General features: G+C 41.9%; 2 protein-coding genes across 2 annotated transcripts in view; one reads left to right on the forward strand and one right to left on the reverse strand.

Moving 5' to 3' along the window:
* The first annotated feature begins 8 nt into the window (after window positions 1–8).
* srsf11 (serine and arginine rich splicing factor 11) lies at window positions 9–8,083 on the forward strand. Its single transcript, XM_086223259.1, has 12 exons — window positions 9–362; window positions 1,592–1,725; window positions 4,224–4,333; window positions 4,854–4,943; window positions 5,033–5,079; window positions 5,171–5,304; window positions 5,730–5,811; window positions 5,924–6,037; window positions 6,345–6,434; window positions 6,587–6,658; window positions 6,751–6,919; window positions 7,030–8,083. The coding sequence occupies exons 1-12, from the start codon at window positions 241–243 to the stop codon at window positions 7,237–7,239; spliced, it is 1,374 nt and encodes a 457-aa protein (XP_086079385.1). The 5' UTR covers window positions 9–240; the 3' UTR covers window positions 7,240–8,083.
* ankrd13c (ankyrin repeat domain 13C) overlaps window positions 7,983–19,468 on the reverse strand; it is a 27,155-nt gene continuing 15,669 nt past the window's right edge. The window contains exons 5-13 of the mRNA XM_086223258.1: window positions 19,252–19,297; window positions 17,678–17,744; window positions 16,347–16,491; window positions 15,453–15,584; window positions 14,499–14,660; window positions 11,730–11,809; window positions 11,340–11,438; window positions 10,890–10,990; window positions 7,983–10,737 (exon numbers count right to left, since the gene is read on the reverse strand). Coding sequence (XP_086079384.1) covers window positions 10,607–10,737; window positions 10,890–10,990; window positions 11,340–11,438; window positions 11,730–11,809; window positions 14,499–14,660; window positions 15,453–15,584; window positions 16,347–16,491; window positions 17,678–17,744; window positions 19,252–19,297 — 963 coding nt within the window. The 3' untranslated portion in view covers window positions 7,983–10,606. The remainder of the gene's footprint in view (window positions 10,738–10,889; window positions 10,991–11,339; window positions 11,439–11,729; window positions 11,810–14,498; window positions 14,661–15,452; window positions 15,585–16,346; window positions 16,492–17,677; window positions 17,745–19,251; window positions 19,298–19,468) is intronic.

Consider the following 19,468-nt stretch of genomic DNA (forward strand, 5'->3'; position numbering starts at 1 on the left):
CACTTGAACACATCATTTGTAGCTCACGACGTTTTCGACGGCGGTATTGTTACTCTGCCCGCGGCAGTCGTGTCTTCATTTCTGTATATGATAACCATTTTGTTTTTTACCGGAGAGATGCTAGTGTTTGTATTTGCCTCATAATCGTTATCTACATTGTTTTGTTGTTGTTGTTGTTTTATATTCAGGCACGTTACTAGCGTGTCCCTGGCTAGCCAGCTTGATTAGCGCTCGCTAAAAATGAATTCCAGCACGCACGTAATTCAGGTGACGAACGTGTCCCCGAGCACAACGTCTGAACAAATGAGGACTCTGTTTGGATTCCTCGGGAACATAGAAGAGCTTAAACTGTTTCCACCTGAGTGAGTATTTTGAACAAGAGCACGGGGGAATGCGGCTCTCAGTGACTGGGCTCCTCATGAGGCCTGTAAATCCGAGCAGGCCTCGAGAGAAGCTAATGCTAATGTTTACCCGCGTCTTATTTTCAGGCGGATGCAGCAGTATTTCCTAGGTTTCCGCATGATGCCCACCTTTTCCTGTTGTGTCCTACTTATTCATCCCATATTTTAATTCACTTATCTCTGGAGGTTACTCCCGCTCCATTAATTACCTTCAGGCAGGTGACTTTGTTTTGATAGTAAATATAATAAGAATACTTATTATTGTAAACAGCCGTGTTTTAGGTTGGTCCAGCTATCGATAAGGGGAAATTTTCTTTATTTAATTATTAATCATGAAATGATCGCAACATTTGGATGTTCAAATACTTGCATCAAATTTGGAACCTTATTTTACAGTTTATACTCCAAACAATGAGTGTAGTAATGTGTGGAAACGGTCTTTGGAGAAAGAAGCTATATTAGCTGAAAAATAGCCCATCAAAAAGTTAGTATGCTATAACTTTAATTCAGTTAGCTTGATAGTTCCAGGCTTTCTAGTGAGAAAATATACAAATGCAGCATAGTATTTGACACACATTGACACCAGGTAATTCTCATGATCAAAATTTTTTCCTCTTTTTTCCTGACAATTCAAGTCCAAATGATTGGGGGGAAAAGTTTATTATATTGATGCAAAAATTGATCGTTGCAGTTCAGATTTTCACATTACTTGTAAGAAATAATTTGTTTTCTGCTTTGCATTGTCTTCTTTTGATTAACACCTGACCCATTCTGCAGGTAGGACATCATAGACTGCCTTTCAGGCGAGAAAAGACTGCAACTATACGGTAACAGTTCATGCAAGCAGAGCGGAAAAAAAATAAATGGTCAAAAACATTACCGACTGGCAGTATTCCTTTGATTCATAGATGATGGTTTACTGCCACATTGCAAAACTTTATTGGAAATTATCCAGAACTATGTTTTTTGCTGAAAAACCATTCATGCACTGGGTCATTTTAGTGACATTATACTGACAAGAGGCAAGTTTTTACAGTGCTGCACTCAACAGATTTTCCCTGCATGTTCATCTCACAAGCGGCTGAGATTAATGTTCTCTTTACAGCCTAGCGTCACGGTTTCAAGAAGCCATGTTGGGTTTTGTGTTGTTGTTTGTATTCTTTGCACAACATATCTGTATTTTTTTCCAGTGACTCTCCCTTGCCTGTGACTTCACGTGTCTGTTTTGTAAAGTTCCTTGAGTCTGAATCGGTGGGAGTTTCCCAACATCTGACAAACACCGTCTTCGTGGACAGAGCCTTGATTGTGGTCCCGTTTGCTGAAGGTGGGTGTCTTTATGTTTCTCCTCTCCCTCACATGGCTGTCTGTAAACATTCATCGCAATGTGTAGGTGTATTTAATAGAATTGCAAACACTATCTGAGCCATTGTGAGTTTTTCTGACAGAGCAAAATTAGCTAAGCTTGTCAATGCTTGGCATTTATAGGTATGTTAAAGGGAAATGTACATTTGTGTCCATGTCTTGCAATCTAGCTGTAAACTTCTCTCTCTGTTATTTGTGTTGTGGTTTTCATAGTGGACAAGTCATTTGCAGAGAGCCCCTTCCTTGCTGGCTGAAAGTGGTCCTCTGCTGCCATCAGGAGATTAGAAAAAATAATGGCACCTGGCTCGCAAGCCCCTTCTCTCTCTTGTTCAGCAGTAAAATATTAACTCTTTAATTTTTTTTCTTTCTCTCCATTCAAGACATCTTTTCGTAAAAGAAAATTAGCCACATAAAGTAAAATGAGCAGGTGGGGGAGAGGGTGTTAGTCCATGGCAGTTCCTCAAATGTAAAAAGGAATAGTGAAGTAAAATGTTTTCCAGTCAGTAGACATGCACTAAAGTAGGGTTACCCTGAGCTAATCTGCTAATTTAGCTAATCAGTGCATTTTTTTAAAGGTTGAGATTGCAGAACTCCAGGCTGTGTCTGAAATCCCTCCTCATTTACCTGAGTCTAAAATCTTATTTTAGTGAAGTGAAATAATTGGGGAAAAGTAGCCGTGGCATTTAGCAGATGCTTAAACTACAGTTGTGAGCCTATACATGTCAGCGATAACACCAGAGGATTCATAAGGAACGGGAATCACATTTTAAAGCACGGTGTGGATAAGAAGATTCTCTATTTCACAATGAAAAGTGAGTGAGGGAGAGATTTTGGACACTGCAAGGTAGATATCACTGAAGCAAGCCCACGTATCACCATCAGTAAATTGTCTGGCTTTGTTTTGTTTTTTTTAATGCAGAGCTTTTCAGCTGTCAAAACCTTATGTAATCCAGATTTGAAAATGAAATATTGTCACATTTGGACTTGAGTGTGTACTGTTCAACTGTCTTTCTTTAACACATTGAAATAGGCTGATACAGGCAGAACATGAGCCCTAAGTAGAATGGAGCAGGACATCCCTACATTGAGCACAAGGCATGCAACATAGATCAAGTAATCCGCTGTGCATGCTAGGATGGTTTTGAAGGCGTGTGCCTCCATCTAGTTATCTTCAGCAAGTATGATTTAGTCAGCAGCCATGATAAGTGCACAAACTACCTTTGGCTTGTAACTGCTTCATGCACAAAAGCCTTGTCATAGTTCACACTTTGCATTTGTACTCCAGAATTTTCCCCAGCACACAAGATTAAGGTAGATGTAAGCCTCTGCTTGATGTTGCAGTAAAAAAAAAATGCTTTTTTCTTCTTTCTTTTTTTTTTTTCTTTTTGATTGACCCTCTCCACACATGACTGACAGGGTTGAGTGAATCTCACGTTTAACAGTGGTGTTTCTTTTGTTGTTGTGTTTTACAGTTCTTTTTCCTGGTTCAGCCAGCCCTATATACCAGGCCCTGCTGAAAATGCCACCAACAGTTTTGTCTTCTGCAGCCTTATCCTGTTTCTCAAGTGTCCTTTCTGTTGTGCGCGTGTGTGTGTGTGTGTGTGTGTGCGTGAATGTGTGTGAGTGTGTGTCTCTCTCCTTTTAAATATAAAAATGTCAGATATAAAAAAAATAGCCTGTTTTCAGATTGCACAACCTTGGATGATCTTCTCCTTAAGAGTTTCCCTTTGATTTTACTGTTTTCCGCTGTGGGCACATTTTTAATGATGTTATAATGGCTTTTGCTGGCAGTAGACCTGATAAATGTTTAGTGCAGTTCAGCTTTGATATTTTTTATTGTTGTTGACGTAGTTGGCTAACACTAGCAGTATTATATATGGTTGCCATGTAAAAAAAAAAAAAAAAATTGGGTGGGATTGTACAACGTTAACCACCAACAAAAGCCCAGAAAAGGTAATATCAATGAACCTTTTCTGTTTTTGTATTGGTAATGGTAAGTGATGTTGAAATGTTCCCCTTTGTCTACACCCAAATCATGAACTTTGTTTTCTGTATCTCAATGTTTTTGTGTGCTTTATAGCGAAGCAGCCGGCGTGAGTCGCTTGTTCATAAAACATCTAATGAAAGTTGAGAGCACATCCCACGGGACAACTGGCTGTGCTTGCTTACGTTTGGTTCATGACTTAAAAAACAAGTACAGGTGATAAAATCTTGGCAGTGTTGAACACAGTGTGTATTGTGACTTTTCAACTCATAGCTGCTAATCCTACAATCATACTTTCACAAAAAAAAAAAAAAAAAAAGTCTGGGATCAAGATTTACAGACAAGACAAAAAAGTGGATTATTCATTGGCTTTTGCTACAGAGTAGTTAGACTGAGGTGGCTTGTCTGCAAGTCTTATCTGAGTGTTGTCGATGTTTGTTTCCAGCACATACTGAAATGCTGTTGTTCCTTTCCAGGAGTCATTCCTGATGAATCTAAAGCTATGTCGCTGCTGGCTCCAGCCAATGCCGTGGCAGGAATGATGCCTGGGGGAGGCCTTCTTCCAACGCCCAATCCTTTGGCGTCGGTGAGTTGACACCACCAGTGCACCTGAGTGGATAAATGAGTGACGGACATCAAATAGTTAACCTGCACAAATTTCTGAATGTCTGTAAAATGACAGTGTGTGGGAGTCCCATTTCGTCTTAGTTGTACAGACGAGTCACTGTCAGTATAGTTCATGCAGTGCTGTTTATGGTGTGTGTGAAGAACACAGCTGATGTTTCAGCCAATGTATACTAGTGTCTGTATTGTAAGAAGACACAGAAACAATCAAATATTGTCAAGTTGATTCAAACCATAAAGCTCAGCCCTGATGTGATGTTTTTTTTTCCTGAACAAGGCATTAAATGTTCCCTTTGGAGATCTTGAAAAGCATTAAATTAGATTTCACAAAGTGTGTAGCAACCCTGTCATGTAGTTCATAGCTTGAGGCTGCTGACGCGACTGTAAACTGTCAGGTATGTAGGCACACATGCCCATGTGTATGAATGAGAAATGAGAAACTCCATGTGGCTTCAGTAAAACGTCTTTGTTTCACATTTCAGATGGGAGGAACGCCATTCGGTGGTCTTGGAGCACCCAACATGGAGCAGATGGCTGCTATGGGATTACCGGGACCAAACATGAACCCCCAGGTGAGCACTGAATCGCTCACATTCATGATGGCAGCATTTTCAAATCCAGTTTCCCTCTGCTGATACTATCATCCTCATCTGTCCTTCAGGCACTTTCTGCAGACTTCCTCAAGCTCATGCAGTCCATGGACCCCAAGTAAGAAACTATACCATCCTCTTGGCCTGGATTTTCATTTATTCATGTTCTGTGTGATCCAGAAGTTCTAAATATTTGATGCGTCTTACAGACTGAATCCATTAGCAGCGGGACTGAACTTGAATCCTGGGTTGAAGAGCGACGCTTCCAACAAGGAGATTGAAGAGGCCATGAAGCGAGTCAGAGAAGCCCAGTCCCTCATCTCTGCAGCCATTGAACCAGGAAGTGAGTTGTTTCTTTGTCCCCCTAGAACCACCACAAATTGTGCCGAGCTGAGGGAAATCTTTTGTTCCTGATCACCAATTAATCAATTTTATCCCCAATTTGTCGTGTTCTGTAAAGTCTTTAACGCATTGTTTCCTTGATGTAATGTTACTGAAAAACAAGGCTTTGGAGGATGAGTTTTATTCAAGTCCTGCCATTTTTGGCTGTCGCAGTGTAGAAAACATTAAAATGAGTTAAAGGAAAACCAATGTCCTGTGAAAGTGGACTACTTGCTGCTTGATTTTTCTCAGTGAGTTGAGGTGAATTATTGAGATTATCAGTGAAATTAAGTTCCATCATCTGTGACGTATTTGATTCATTAGCAGTAGCTCTCTTCTACCTGGCAGACATTCAGAACCGTCGATTGTTTTGTTGTTTTCCCATAGGTAAGAAAGATGACAAGCGTAAACGGTCCCGGTCTCGTTCGCGATCACGGCGCAGGAGGAGCAGATCTCGCTCCAGACACAGGTATAAACATCTTCTCTTAGTCGACAACTGATGAGACAGGAACAACAGGTGGTTTATCCACTCTTAAGACCAAAAATTCTAATTTATGTTGGATTTTATATATTTGTTCCAGGCGTTCAAAAAGCAGGTCCCGCCGAAGGTCTCATTCAAGGAGTCGGAGGAGGTCCAGGAGCCCACGGAGGAGGAGATCCCATTCCCGAGATAGAAGCCGGCGCAGCAGATCTAGGTCAGCTTCCTCTCTACTGTCCTCACGTACCAGAATAGCTGACCTTCAGTTTTCATTTCATTAAAGGGCAGTGTGCTGACTGCCTGTGTTCAGCAGGGCTGCAGCAGCAGAAATAGATGTCATTCTATTGATTTTATTTTTTTCTTTCAACCTCATGTTGCCGCTGTCATTGAGAATGCACAATGATTAGCACAAGCAGTCACATGGAAACAGCTGCCAGCACATCCAGTGTTATAACTCAGGGCGCTGAGCGTCATTCCCTGAGTAGTGCTGCCGAGTCCTGATGTTGACCTCACGTGTGTTACAGGGACAGGAGGAAGGAGGAGAAGTCTAAGAAAAGGTCAAAGACTCCACCCAAGAGCTACAGCAGCGCGAGGAGGTCTCGCAGCATCAGCCGGTAAGTGTTCCTAGAAGAGAGTGATGCACAGGAATCCTGACTCACGGCAGGCTTATTCCCAGGTTTTAGGACTCATCTCCTGCCACTCTGTTAAGGCTTTTTCAGGAAAAAGGACAATTGTATGTTTAATTTTTTCTTTTTTTTGGTCTCAGGCGGCACAGGCGAAGCCGCAGTGCATCTCGGTCCCCCAGGAGGAAGCCGTCCAGGTCTCCATCACCCAGACGGTGAGGTGTCGAGCTGGTCTACATATCCTTCAGTCCAATCTTTATAGGACAGAAACTAACTCCTCTTTTTAATTTTAATTCAATTTGTGCAGCCACAAGAAGGAGAAAAAGAAGGACAAGGATCGTGAAAAGGACCGGGATAGAGAAAGGAGAGAAGACAGAGACAGAAGCAGAGATGAAAGAGAACGCTCCCCCAATAAGAAGAAGAACAAAGACAAAGAGCGAGATCGCAAGTCTGATAGTGAGAAAGGAGATGTGAAGGTTTGTTGAGAGGATTTGGGTTCTTCATCAACAGCTGACTCACTCATCTGAATCTAAGTTGAATACGTGTAGTAATTTGTCAGCTCCACTAACCATCAGCTGTTTGTCAGGTGACACGGGATTACGACGAAGAGGAGCAAGGTTATGACAGTGAAAAAGAAGGGGAAGAGGAGGAGGAGGATGAGAGGAAGAGCGACTCTGACTCTGCTTCATCTCCCAAAGGTCATGGGGAGATGGAGAGAGCTGAGGTCCAAATCCCCAAAAGGTCCAAACTGAACGGAGACGATCACCATCAGGAAGACATGGAGATGAGCGACTGAGAAGACCTCGGCTTATCTTTCCAGTCTTTTTATATTTTTAATATAGGCGACAAAATATCGGCCTGGTCACTCAAAGTAAAGATGTTGTCTGAACTGTAAAAGGGTTGGGGGGGGGCTGCAGGAAAAGGGTGGAATATTTTTTGTAAAGATGTGACAAGATGTGACAAAACAAGGACTAAAATATGAATAACATGAATTGTGGTTTTAAATGGTCCCTGCTGTACTTAAAAGATTTTTCTTTTGGTTGCCTTTGTGTTTGACCGTTGTCCTCCTGGCGGTAGACTACGCAGCAGTTTCACAAAAATGGTCATTGATGTAAATACTTTTACTGGTCAAGATGGAGTCCTTTCCTCAGTTGTCACCAGCTTCGGTTCAGTTGCGTTGCCCTGTCATTCCCCCAGTTGTGTTGCAGCTGCCCTTCCTATTTACAATGCATTGTAAGTGTACACTGTAGATTGAAACGTGTTGTTGAAATGAAATTCTTGGTGTACATTAGGTTTTCCAAAGGAAACTAATAAAATGTCTCACTTGGATCTGAGTTGGAGCAGAAGTTAATTCATCTTGAAGTGAGAGAAGAATGTTTATCCAGAAACACTGACTTGCTGTTTGGTTTCAGTAAATGAAAACTATTCCAAGGCTTCCATGTCACGCAGGAAGGAACAACAAAGTAATGTTGACGACATATGAGGTGTCTTTCCCCTATAGCTTGTGGCATGTGACTCCAAATCAACACCAGATATGACTAGACTAGAAAATAGCTTTTTATTGTATCAAACTGACAATTTATTCTTTGTAAATCTTGTGAATCAAATTCAGGGACATTACTTACATGACCAAATGAGGAATTTTATACTAAAATATTCAAATAAAATGGAAGATTTGAAATCCCAAGAGGTCTCTTATCCAATTAAACAATACCTACTGATGAAAGAGTCACTAGGTCATAAAATGTAGCTAATTAAAAAAAAATACTGTGATGCCATTGTTTCCATCCATCCATTTTCTTCCACTTATTCCTGTTGTGGGGGGTGGAACCTATCCCAGCAGCCTTCAGAGGTCCATCACAGGGCCAACACACATAGACAACCATTCACACTCACAGTCACACCTACAGTCAATTTAGAGTATCAATCAGCCTCGTCCCCTCTTGATGTCTTTGGACTGTGGGAGGAAGCTGGAGTACCAGAGAGAACCCACACAGGAACAGGGAGAACATGCAGACTCCACACAAAGATCCCGTGCCCGAGCCGAGGCTTGAACCCCGAACCTTCTTGCTGTGAGGCAACAGTGCTGACCACTGCACCACCGTGCCACCTCCATTGTTTCCTATTTAAGTATTTACATAAATTCTAGCAGCCTTAGAATTTAATGTCTGAAAGCAGCTGAAGATGGCAAGTTAAGTGACAAACAGTGGCCGCGTTCCCTTGTGTCTGAGGAAAGTCAGATAAACTGGGATGTGGGGATTAAACAAAAAGACAGCAGAATTAAGAGATATAACTGTTCTTTAAAAAAAACACACAAGTCTATGTACAAAAATAGCAACTCCCACCATGTTACAAACCAATAAACTCTTGGATTAACTCGTGACGCTACATAAAAAAATCCACAACTCTTCCTCAAGTAGAAGAATTTTTTTTCGCTTGTCAGCACAAAGAAAAGAAAAAGTAGAAGACAAAAGCAATACTTCATCAAACAGATATATATATATGTACAGATTGTGCAGGGAAAAGGCCTGTCCTTTCTTATTTTGTGTAAAAATGCATGAATGTTGTAATCATTCATGCCCTAAAACCTACTGACTGTACAGTCCCCACGTTTCTTAGAGTAAGACTCTATACCGAGTGTTACGTACTTTACAAAGGTGAAGTAAGAAACAGGTTTGGACATTGTCATTTACACTCGCTGAACAACCAACAAAGTGAAAGATTATGTGGTACCATAAAAATGTGCAGCCTTTATAGCGTTGCCTCAGAGTAAATATCATATTTCAAATGCAGTACTAAAGGTTGAGCGTTGAGGAACTCCGCTGCAGTGGATGTCGACGGTGCCCGATGATTCAGTGATGCCCAGGCAAAAATTACAATTTCACAGTTAAAGTGGAACTCGATGATTTTAGCTGTTAATCGGAGAAAGCAGCAAAGTCACTTCAACCCAACTGATTTTAATTCCATCTGTGTTGAATGCTCCTTGGGAACATTTCTGATTTAGGAAAAGTACTGATTCCTATATACCTGTCTAACAGGTATGCTTTCCTTTAAGTACAAATTACTTCTTACTGGCCTTAAAAGTATAATTTGCAGCTCATCTGAACAGGCCAGCACAGCATTTTTAAACTCCAGAACAATAGGGGGCAGCGTAGCAGCAGAGAGTTGGAGCGTTGCAAACAGCAAAGACACTACCTTCTTTTGAATGAGCTACATGAGGGTGAAACCTGTCAAATGAGTTTCTTCAGTCGGCGTCTCCACTGGGACGCTGCTCCCTCAACATCCTCGGCTTGCCAAAAAGAGGAAATTCCACATCACAGCCGTAAAAATGACCCCACAGTTATGCAGCTTTGCTTATTTACACAGAACCAAACAAAGATGGACTCAAGCTGCTCCAGTGTGATTTTAGACAGCATGCTGGAGTCCTGTGTAACTCTGTCCCGCCGCTATGTCCCTGCCTTTTAAAAAGACGTCAATACGGCACTGCAGCTACCAGCCACACAGAAAATGGGGGGACGCCACAATGTTCTGACTTTAACTAGGCTATGTTGTGGGTCAAGAGTCTCACTATCTCCAGGTGAGGCGCTTCAGAGTCAGTGATAAGACAAGGCGCTGCCTTCTGGTACAACTGACTCACAATCACCTCACTATCACCTCTAGAGGCACAAAGTAGCATTAAGAGACAAACCAGCACTAGCTTGTTCAGGTGCTTACAAACGATCCCTTTAAATGAAACATCACTAGACTGAAAGTGATTTATGCAGCTTGTAAGCAGGTCAGAGAGGTTATCTTTAGTGGAATTCCTCCTCAACTAGTACTATCAGTGTTTTACTACGAGTCAAATACGCCATCCCTTTAAACATTACTTACATACTTAAATACACAGCATCAACAGGATTGGTTGTTGTTTCTCTCCCGCTGCAACTTCAGTGCCGGTTCACTGAGGACACGTCTGAAGTACGGTGGCAGCTGGAGCCTCCTGCTTGGAGATGATGGCCGCTGTGGGCCAGCCCGGGTTCCAACTTAATCATCTCTGGTTGTCTATGTGTTCAGGGTCAGGCTAGGGGATCCAGAGACCGTTGTGTCTCCCTCAGTCCACTTTCATTAAAAGCATGTTTTGTAGCATGATGTTGTTCGTTTGTGTCCTGTCTCAGCTGGAGAGGTTAAAGGTCAGGGAAGCGGCTAGGGTCCTCTTTGTAATCGTTGGGAATGGTAAAAATGGACTCATCGAATTTATCATAGCGAAACTCCTGAAATGTCACGGTGGCCGTGATGGTAGGAAAGACAGGAATATCTGCATGGGAGGGTTGATGAGATTAAGATGATTAAACATCTTAGAGGCATGTTTACAAAGGTTTACAGGTTATTCGCATATTTTAGATTTAAGATTATGAGGAGAAACTCATCATTGTGTGGTTTGCAGAAGACCCATGACAGTTTGCTTACCGAGTTTGACAGGAAAGCCAGGGGGGAGCTTCATCTGAACAAACTCCCTGAGTTTATTAAAGTGCTTGAAGGGTGCAATCACCTCCAGAACATTCAATAACCTGAGGGAGAGCAAAACCAGCACACCGAAAAAGTAAATGCTTTATGAGAACAGTTCAGACAAATCAAAGACTAAATTTAGGTTTCTAACAGGAACGATTGAGTTTTTTTTGCCTTTTTTTTAAACAACATTTACTACATATAAACACAATTACCAACCATTTTAAGTGCAGCATTTTCTAAATGAACCTACAGGTCTTGGTGAAAGTGATCAATCCCGACTTATTCCACTTAGCTTTGCATAAATTAGCCCTTTCTCCCTCATTATCACCTCTCTGCACATCAAAGGAGGAAGTTACACGAGAGGGTTTTACGCTGCTGTGGAATGCCGAGTTAAAAGGAAGAACTCACGACTCAATGCCCAGAGGGAAGTCTTGACTCATGGCTATCGTGGCTTTGAAGTTTTTCTTGCTCTCTTTGCAGACCAGCTCTCTTCCTAAATGAGGAGCTCTGAGGAAAGAGACAACAACCTGTCAGAACATCACAGAGACTCATGAAGAAGGCAGCTCACGCACAAGCGGCTAACAGTACGCTGTCCTGCAGGGGGAGGAACATGGGAATAAATACCGTCATATTCTTCCCTTTACACAGAAACCAACATGAATCGTTGAAGCAAACAACATTGTGTAGTAGAAATATAACATTATGGGGCACTGATACGGCAACATTTGCGACAGAAATACAATACGTCTGTGAATTACAGTGGTGTTGTTTTCATTGTTCCTGTGCATAGACACTCACTTTCCATTGTCAGCAGAGATGTATTCCTCCCAGGATATAGTGTTGGGTGAGGGAGGAGTCAGAGATTGCCTCCTTGCAGGCTGTAGATAGATAGATAGATAGATAGATAGAGAGAGAGAGAGAGAGAGAGCTGGTCAGATTTCAGGCTTAATCAGATTGTTAGTTTGCAAATGTAATTGCGAGCAACTTCTAATCACTTGCTGCTCTAACATGAGAAAAACTCAGTTCAGATTGTGGAACCTTAAACCTTAAAAGGATATTTCACTCAAAAAATGTTCAGTGATTATCACCTCACCCTGGTGCTAGAGGACGGTCAGGTGATGTCACTGAAGTGCTTTTCACAGGTGAACTCTGCTCTCCTTTCACTCCAAATGTTGGAGCGATTATTGCAACACTTTGTCCTGGGAAACTCCGCCAGTGTTTTGAGGACTAAAAATAAAAGTACCTCGACTTTCTTATAACACAAGGATGAATAGATGGCAACGGAATTTTAATTTTTGGGTGAATTATCCTAGTAGTATATTCCCACAAAGATAAAATGAGCAAAAAACCAGCCACTAGAGGGCCCCGATGCACCACTAAATGGATGCCAGCTCCTATTCAGCCTCACACATCCAGGATACCTGGATTCTAACGCTCAAGTAACACCATAACTGTGATGATACACAAAGAGTAGTCTACTACTGTACACATGAGCTTACCCATCAAAGCTCTTAATCCTTCTTTCAACCTTGTGTAATCATCTCTACAAACACAGCAGTACAGAGTGCAAAAACAGTTCAGCAGCATCTTACAACACTCTTACAATCTACTTGTGTAGGAAGAACTAAGGACATTTCATTTCTTTTTGCTGCTGGTTTTTTTTATTATCTGTTTCTGTCACACACACATACGCACGCACGCGCGCACACACTCAACACAAAGGTTCATTTTGTGGTTTCGTCACATCAAACATCAAGTCAAGGAGACCAGGAACAGCTGCAGGGGCTGAACAGAAAGTGGAATAGAAAGAGAAGCTTGTGCAACAGTGTAGTAACAGTGCAAGCAACGATATGAACCTGTAACCTCTTTCAATGTGAGTACACAAGCAAACTGGTAGTAAAAGACCCGTAATTAAAGGCAGGATTGCTGGTTGCTTCCAAGTTCTAAAAACGAGACTTCAGGAACAAAAGCAGTACTTAAGTAATTCCAAGAGTGAACTTTCAAAATAAAGCACTGTGTAATTAGTGGCCCAGAAAAATGCCTGAAACGCTATTATTTTTCCCCGCTCAAATTCAGCTGTGGTGTTACAAAGTTTCCTAATCATATTAATGTCCGCTGTGGCTTATCATCTTCAAAGCAACATAAAAGAGAACACATTTAGGAGTTTCCTTGTCACATCTGATAAAGTCAACTTCCAGAGGCCCTCGAGAAAGAAACCAAAAGTGTTCTCCATCCATGTCTGTTTATTTTAAGACAGGCCAATCTGTTCCGCTGACCCAAGATTGCAGCTGTTATGATCTCCATCTTGTTTCTCTTAAATAATCTGCCAACTCTTTCCAACACTGAGGTTAAAAAATTGTTATCAGATTTCTCTCATGTTTAATAAGAGCAGAATAAACAAGACTGACATCGATTCACCTGAGTGTGACCGAGACACTATCCTTCCTTCATTCTCACACTCCAGTCATCACAGAAATGTTTTGGTGTTTTCCCTCTCGGCTGAACCCTGTGTGTATCAGCTCTGAGTACACACAGGCCGCGGAGGCCCTGATCTGCTGGTATGCTGGTCCCGCCCCTCCATCACTCCGTGGCACCAGGGGTTTAAGGCTTCATCCTTGTGCTCACTAGAGTCACCCCACCCCTTTCCTGTGTCCACAGACAGAATCCTGACCAGATCTCCCCCAGCTACGTCATAGAGGCAGGTTAATGTCATCAACACAATGTCTCACTGAAACGTAGCTTGCTCAGCTGTAGACATGAGTGGACGCCATGTGAAAATAGAGTGACAGGCAAGAGTGATGGGACAAAGCACTGCGAAGAACAAGGGGGGAGGTGACAACATGAGGGCAGTCAAAAGGTTTCCAGTGGCTGTCCACAACCTTTGTCATCACTGTGACTGGCTTTGTGCTTCTAGCCAGTCCAGCAAACTCTGGAACATACTGTAGCATAGGGGCATTGTCACCACTAGGTGGAAGTATTGGGGGTGAAATTCATGCATGTACATGGGTGTGAGTGTGTGTGTGTGTGTGTGTGTGTGTGTGTGTGTGTGTGTGTGTTATGGGGGGGGGGCATTCACTAATTTGTTATTGTTTTTGTCTTTTTTATTCTGTATTTTGTTTTGTCAGAAATTAGACAAAATCTAAGGGGGGAAAAAACAGTCGGACAGGAATTTTTCAATGCACAATGCAAAGTTTATTAAAGATATGTGGCAGTAAGTCTTTGTCGTTTCTACTCGAATTATGTTTGTACAGTTGTAGCACTGTGAGGTTGCTTTTTTTTTACTCATGTCCTCCTCAGAGGTTCCAGTTGGAAAGCAACAGTGGACTGGTGGTTATGCTGCAGCCAGACATTACCAGGCTGTTCCTACATCTTTTTAAATGTGCACTCTATTATTTATGAAACTGATCAAATAACAGCGGTTTTGCAGAGAGGTTATGCATTGAACTAATTCCTGATCGGACACATTGACTTTCTGTGATGGTTTGTCACTTCAGTACTTCAGCAGACTCAGCTAACATGCTAGCTGGAGATATGGGAAGATAAGTAGAGAAAGTGACCATGACTCACCTCAAAGTTCTGCTCGATGAGGTTCCCTCCTTTGCTTAGACTCTCCATGATGGCTTTGTTCCTCAAGATGTCTTCCTCACTCAGATGCTCCCGTCTCTTCCTGGACTCCAGCACCAGGCCGTTCACAGCGTAGAAATCAGCCAGAAAGTTTCCAACACGCTCCTGCAGACGGAAGGAGCGGTTACATATGCAGCCCCCCCAAGGGCAGAGGAGTTAGAGGACAACAGCCACATAACTTGTTCCTGCCTTCATGACTCTACCCTGTCTCTGCTGTTTTTCACCTTCGGTTCCCTCCATGGGTTCTCCCTGCTATTCTTCTGATTTATTTTACTGTCTTGGCTAAGGATGATTTAGCACAGGAGATGCAAGCAGGAACAGAGGGGGTAACTCTACAACACTGGATAATGTAACTGTAATTCAAAGCATAAATCATATTCTCAGAGGGAGATTTTTTTCAGGCTGTTACAGATATGTGAGAGTCCAACAAATCCAATGATCGGACAATCTTTTCACCACATAATCCTTCAAATAACATTTTTGGCAAGGATTATAAAATTGCAACCATGAAATAAGTCACAAAATGCCAAAAACATATTTTAGATTTCTGTACTTCCAGTTTCCACCACGTTACTACTGACAAGCATTAATTAGAGAGCAGAATCAGGACACTTCCATAATTTTGAAATATTTGATCCATTTTCATTCGTCCGGTCAGAGTAGTTGTAAATAGCTCTGTTTGGAACCAACTGAAAACAAACATCACAGTCACGGAGCACAATAAATGTTATCTTTACTCTCCATTTCCTGCCTCCCCTTGAGATAAAACAAAGTTCCCACACAAATCCTGTCTGTCTGGAACAAAATTTCAAAAATTCCACAGCAAGGTGAAAGTCTGTGACCCAGAGCAGTTGTTACTCTGAGAGCAATCACATTAACCACAGAAGCTACACCAACCGTCTTGTCTTCTCTGAACAGCCAACCGGTCTGAGCTCTGGAGAAGGTTATAGACTTGGTGGAGAGTGTGGCTGAGTACACGTCACTGCTCATCAGAATGTCCACCTCCTCCTCTGTTTCCATCTCCGACTCCTGAGGGTACAAGTCAGAGGGGTCAGCATCAGCTTGAAAATGAAGTATAGAACTGTCCCTACACTTTATGAACCTTTACATGTCACCTGAACAGATGGAGAAGCAGGAATGTGATTTTTTTTTTTGAACATCAGACAGCAGAAAATTACATACTAGCATTACAGAACGTTTAGTTAGCTTGGATTGTACATTTTTCCAGTGGTTGTTTAGGGCGCTAACACGAAGCTGCTTTCCATCTACTGCACAGACATGTTCGTGATCCACAGTGGTGTGCTGCAAGGGACATTTCAAACTCCCTTTGACCTTTTGTGTAACTGAAAACATTCATGCTTACAAGAGACAATTGATGTTTTGATGGCAATGATAATGTGGCCTTGAAGCTACAGTATGGAACATTAGGCTCTGCCGTTTCGGCTGTAAAAAAGTGGGTAAATTATGTTGAGCATCATACAACCCCCCGTCTCAATTTGATCCATTTGTCCTGGTAACATATGAAAATTTGTAGAAGAAGTGACTTTATCATTTATCCACATTCGAGCTAGCGGAGAGCTAACAGGAAGTAGTCATCCTGGAGTAGGCATGGCCTAATGTAGTTTCAACTGTAAAAAGGTAGATGAAAACACCAGCAAAATGACTTATTTTCCAAATGGAATTCAATCCATTTTGCATGGTAGCATTTGAAAAAACCTATCAAAGCTGCACAATTAAGTTAGCTAACTGCAATGAACTCTACAGTCTAAAGGTGTCCCTAGTCTCACACACCTCGTGGTGTATCCGCTGGTAGACCTTCTGCTCGTTGTCCAGAACGACAAAAGACTCAGAGGGGATGGCGTTACCATTGAAGATGAAACTGAGGTCACCGCGCTGACACTTCATATCTGTGAAATCTATCAAGGTGGTGTCCAGTCTACAGACAAAAACACGCATGCACAAACACAGAGCGGAGGAAAACAGGGGTTAGAACAGGTTTGAGGACTGAATTATTAGAACGGAACTGAACAAGAAAAAAAGTAAACAGCTCAGGATAGCAGGAGGTAAATGGAGGCCACATGAGAGCCGCCAGCGAACACACTTGTCAAAAGTGTCAACACCTTTGCTTATAAAGCCTCGAAACAATGTGTACGGTAATCGCTGACACGGCAGACACAACACATTTCAAGTTATTTTCTTTCTTAGTCAAATGGGTAGTCCAGAGGATGAAGCATGACAGCAAAGAGAATAAGTGATGTGTGAAGACTAGACATGATATGGAAAGTGCCATTGGTGGCTCTGACAGGGCTGACACACTGTAACACTGGAATGTAAATTAACTTGCTTTGCAGATGGGTTTTCTTTCACTCTCTCTTTCTCCCTGCAACTCTGGGATAATAAGGGTGCAGCTTGAATACTAAATTAGAAAGCCAGGAGCAGTTTCACAGAATAATGAAAAGCTCCACATCAAGGCTGCCTCACACAGGAATAACACACACACACACACATACACACACACACACACACACACACACACACACACACACACACTTATAAGATGGTTGATATACTGTATACCCACTGTATAGATGCATGTGTATCTGCTGGGTGTGAATGAGTCTGCCAGTAGCTGTGTGAGTAAAGCTGGTATTAAGACTGCCTGATGGGAGCTTTTTGCGTACATGGCCATGAAAGCCACGTGGCTTCCTGCAGTAGATTCTTTATTGTGACCGGCTGTCGACATGCGTCAGAGTGAGACGAATTTCTGCTGACGTCCTTTGTAAGTGAGCTAAGCAGCATTTTAGACACTTACAGTAACTCTCCTATAAGTTGAAGTGAAGCACAGAAGTAATATATCTGAACATGGAGGCACTGGCACTCAGCTTCCTCATTGTACAAAACACTGATTTCACACTCTAGTTAACCAAATTAGACCGAGCCTGGAAAATGGGAGATAGAGGCGGAACAAGATATTTTGTGCACCGCAGTCACACAAAGAAAGGGAATTATCAATGATAGGTTTATTTATCTGAACTTTCACAACAAAATACATTATTACAAGGCGACAATAGAAGCATTTCCTTGTCTTTCAACATCACACAGTAGTTGTTGACAGGACTTGCCTGATGTTGATGCCCTGCTTGTAGATCTTACATGCATCTGAAGGCAGGATTCTGGAGAGTAGAGGCACTGCAACATGAAAAGATAAGGACGTATGAAACAATGTCTTGTCTAAATTTAGAAACAATGCTTAAAAATGAAGACATCCACTTCCAAGATTCATATAGGCCTGTAAAGTAGAGGTCCATACACCAGCAGGTACATGTAGTTATTAGGTAAATATTTTATAACTCAAAGTCCTCCTCACCAGGTTAAGTAACTGTTCCATCACTGCACTAGACTAACAAATTGTGGACTGCATTCACCTCACACACAGCAGCATACTGTACTGACCATAAGGAGCAACTGAAGGTTCAGTGTCCTCCACATAGGGCTGTGACGTGTGTCATTTAACGATGCATATCCAGAAATAACTCATTTTCTTCAAATTTGATGGCTAAATTGTTTATTTAAAATAGATGAATGTCTCTCTTTTGACCACCTAACAGCACTAAGTAACTGCGTTTTACTGTCTGATGGGATTCATGCAGAGGTTATATCGTCCATATGGAAGCAGAAAAAGATCCTCTTTTACGGATGAGCTCTTTGTTTTTGTCCCGGTTGGTTGCAGTTTCCTTCTGGTGCCTTCAGGCGTGTGGAAGAATGCAAAACATCATCAAATGATGTAAATGAACACAAGATAAACAACAGAATAAAAGATATATATCATCCCGTTGCACAGCCCTGCTTCCACACACCGAGAGGAGGAGCTGGGGCTCGAACCCCCAACCAAGCAAGCAGTGGATGACTAGATCCACATCCTGAGACTGGGCTGCGACCTAACAGTCAAAAAACTACTCCATTAATAACTGCATTCAAGAAAACCTCTTCAAGTGAATCAAGTGGCTCTTTTAACTCAATAGAATACCACAGGAGCTCTGAACAGGGCTGGAGGGGCAGCGAGCCAGAAACCCCTCTGACGTGAACACACATCCATGAGTCTGTGTTTGTTTAAACCGGATTCTTCACTAAGCACACGAATCAGACATTTCAGCTGGCAAACCTCTGAATTACAGTTTTAATGAAAGTTACCCAATTAAAAAAAATAAAAATAAAAACACTTGTGCAACCAGTTCTTTTTTAGATACTATCATGCATGCTTTGCTTTATCTTTTCCACCCTGGTCAATAATTCACTCATACACCCTGAGTACTCCACACTTGTGCATACCAAGCAAATGCTTCAACACCAGAACCGGTGTTACTCTGCTGCTGCATTTAATGTTTAATCTACTGTACATGTGAGGTTCTGCAATATGTAAAAGGAAATTGGAGATATATCATAAATAATGTAAAAATAATATTTTGGGTACATTGAGTGCTGCTGAAACAATATTCTCCCGAGTGACCAATCCACGTTAAACAATGGCATGTTAAGTCATGTCCAGTAGGAGGAGCGCTTTGCAGCCACTAAAGAGCCACTGTAAACTTCGATGAACCAGATGGACAGGAACACATGTCCCATCAAACCTTCCTGTGTGAAACATGTCCAATACTACGTCATTACAGGTGAAAGGCATCAGGTCACTGAAACTCACCCCAACTTTGGAAGTCCCAGTGAAGCTCCAAGTAAAAGTCTCCAAGCTACAAATGAAGAAAAGAGAAAATGCATGTAAAACTGCACACTTCTGAGATACATGGTATCTTGTAATAAAGATACTGCTTTATAAAGCCAAACTTCACTGGTTTAACAAACGACACTGAGAAGTGGCATTTGTGTGTCACGGGCCCAGTTAGATTTAAGCTTTTGACTCC

The sequence above is a fragment of the Aulostomus chinensis genome, chromosome 14, assembly GCF_037954235.1.
Source record: "Aulostomus chinensis isolate RoL2024-O1b breed Wild chromosome 14, RoL_Achi_v1.0, whole genome shotgun sequence".
Lineage (NCBI taxonomy): Eukaryota > Metazoa > Chordata > Actinopteri > Syngnathiformes > Aulostomidae > Aulostomus > Aulostomus chinensis.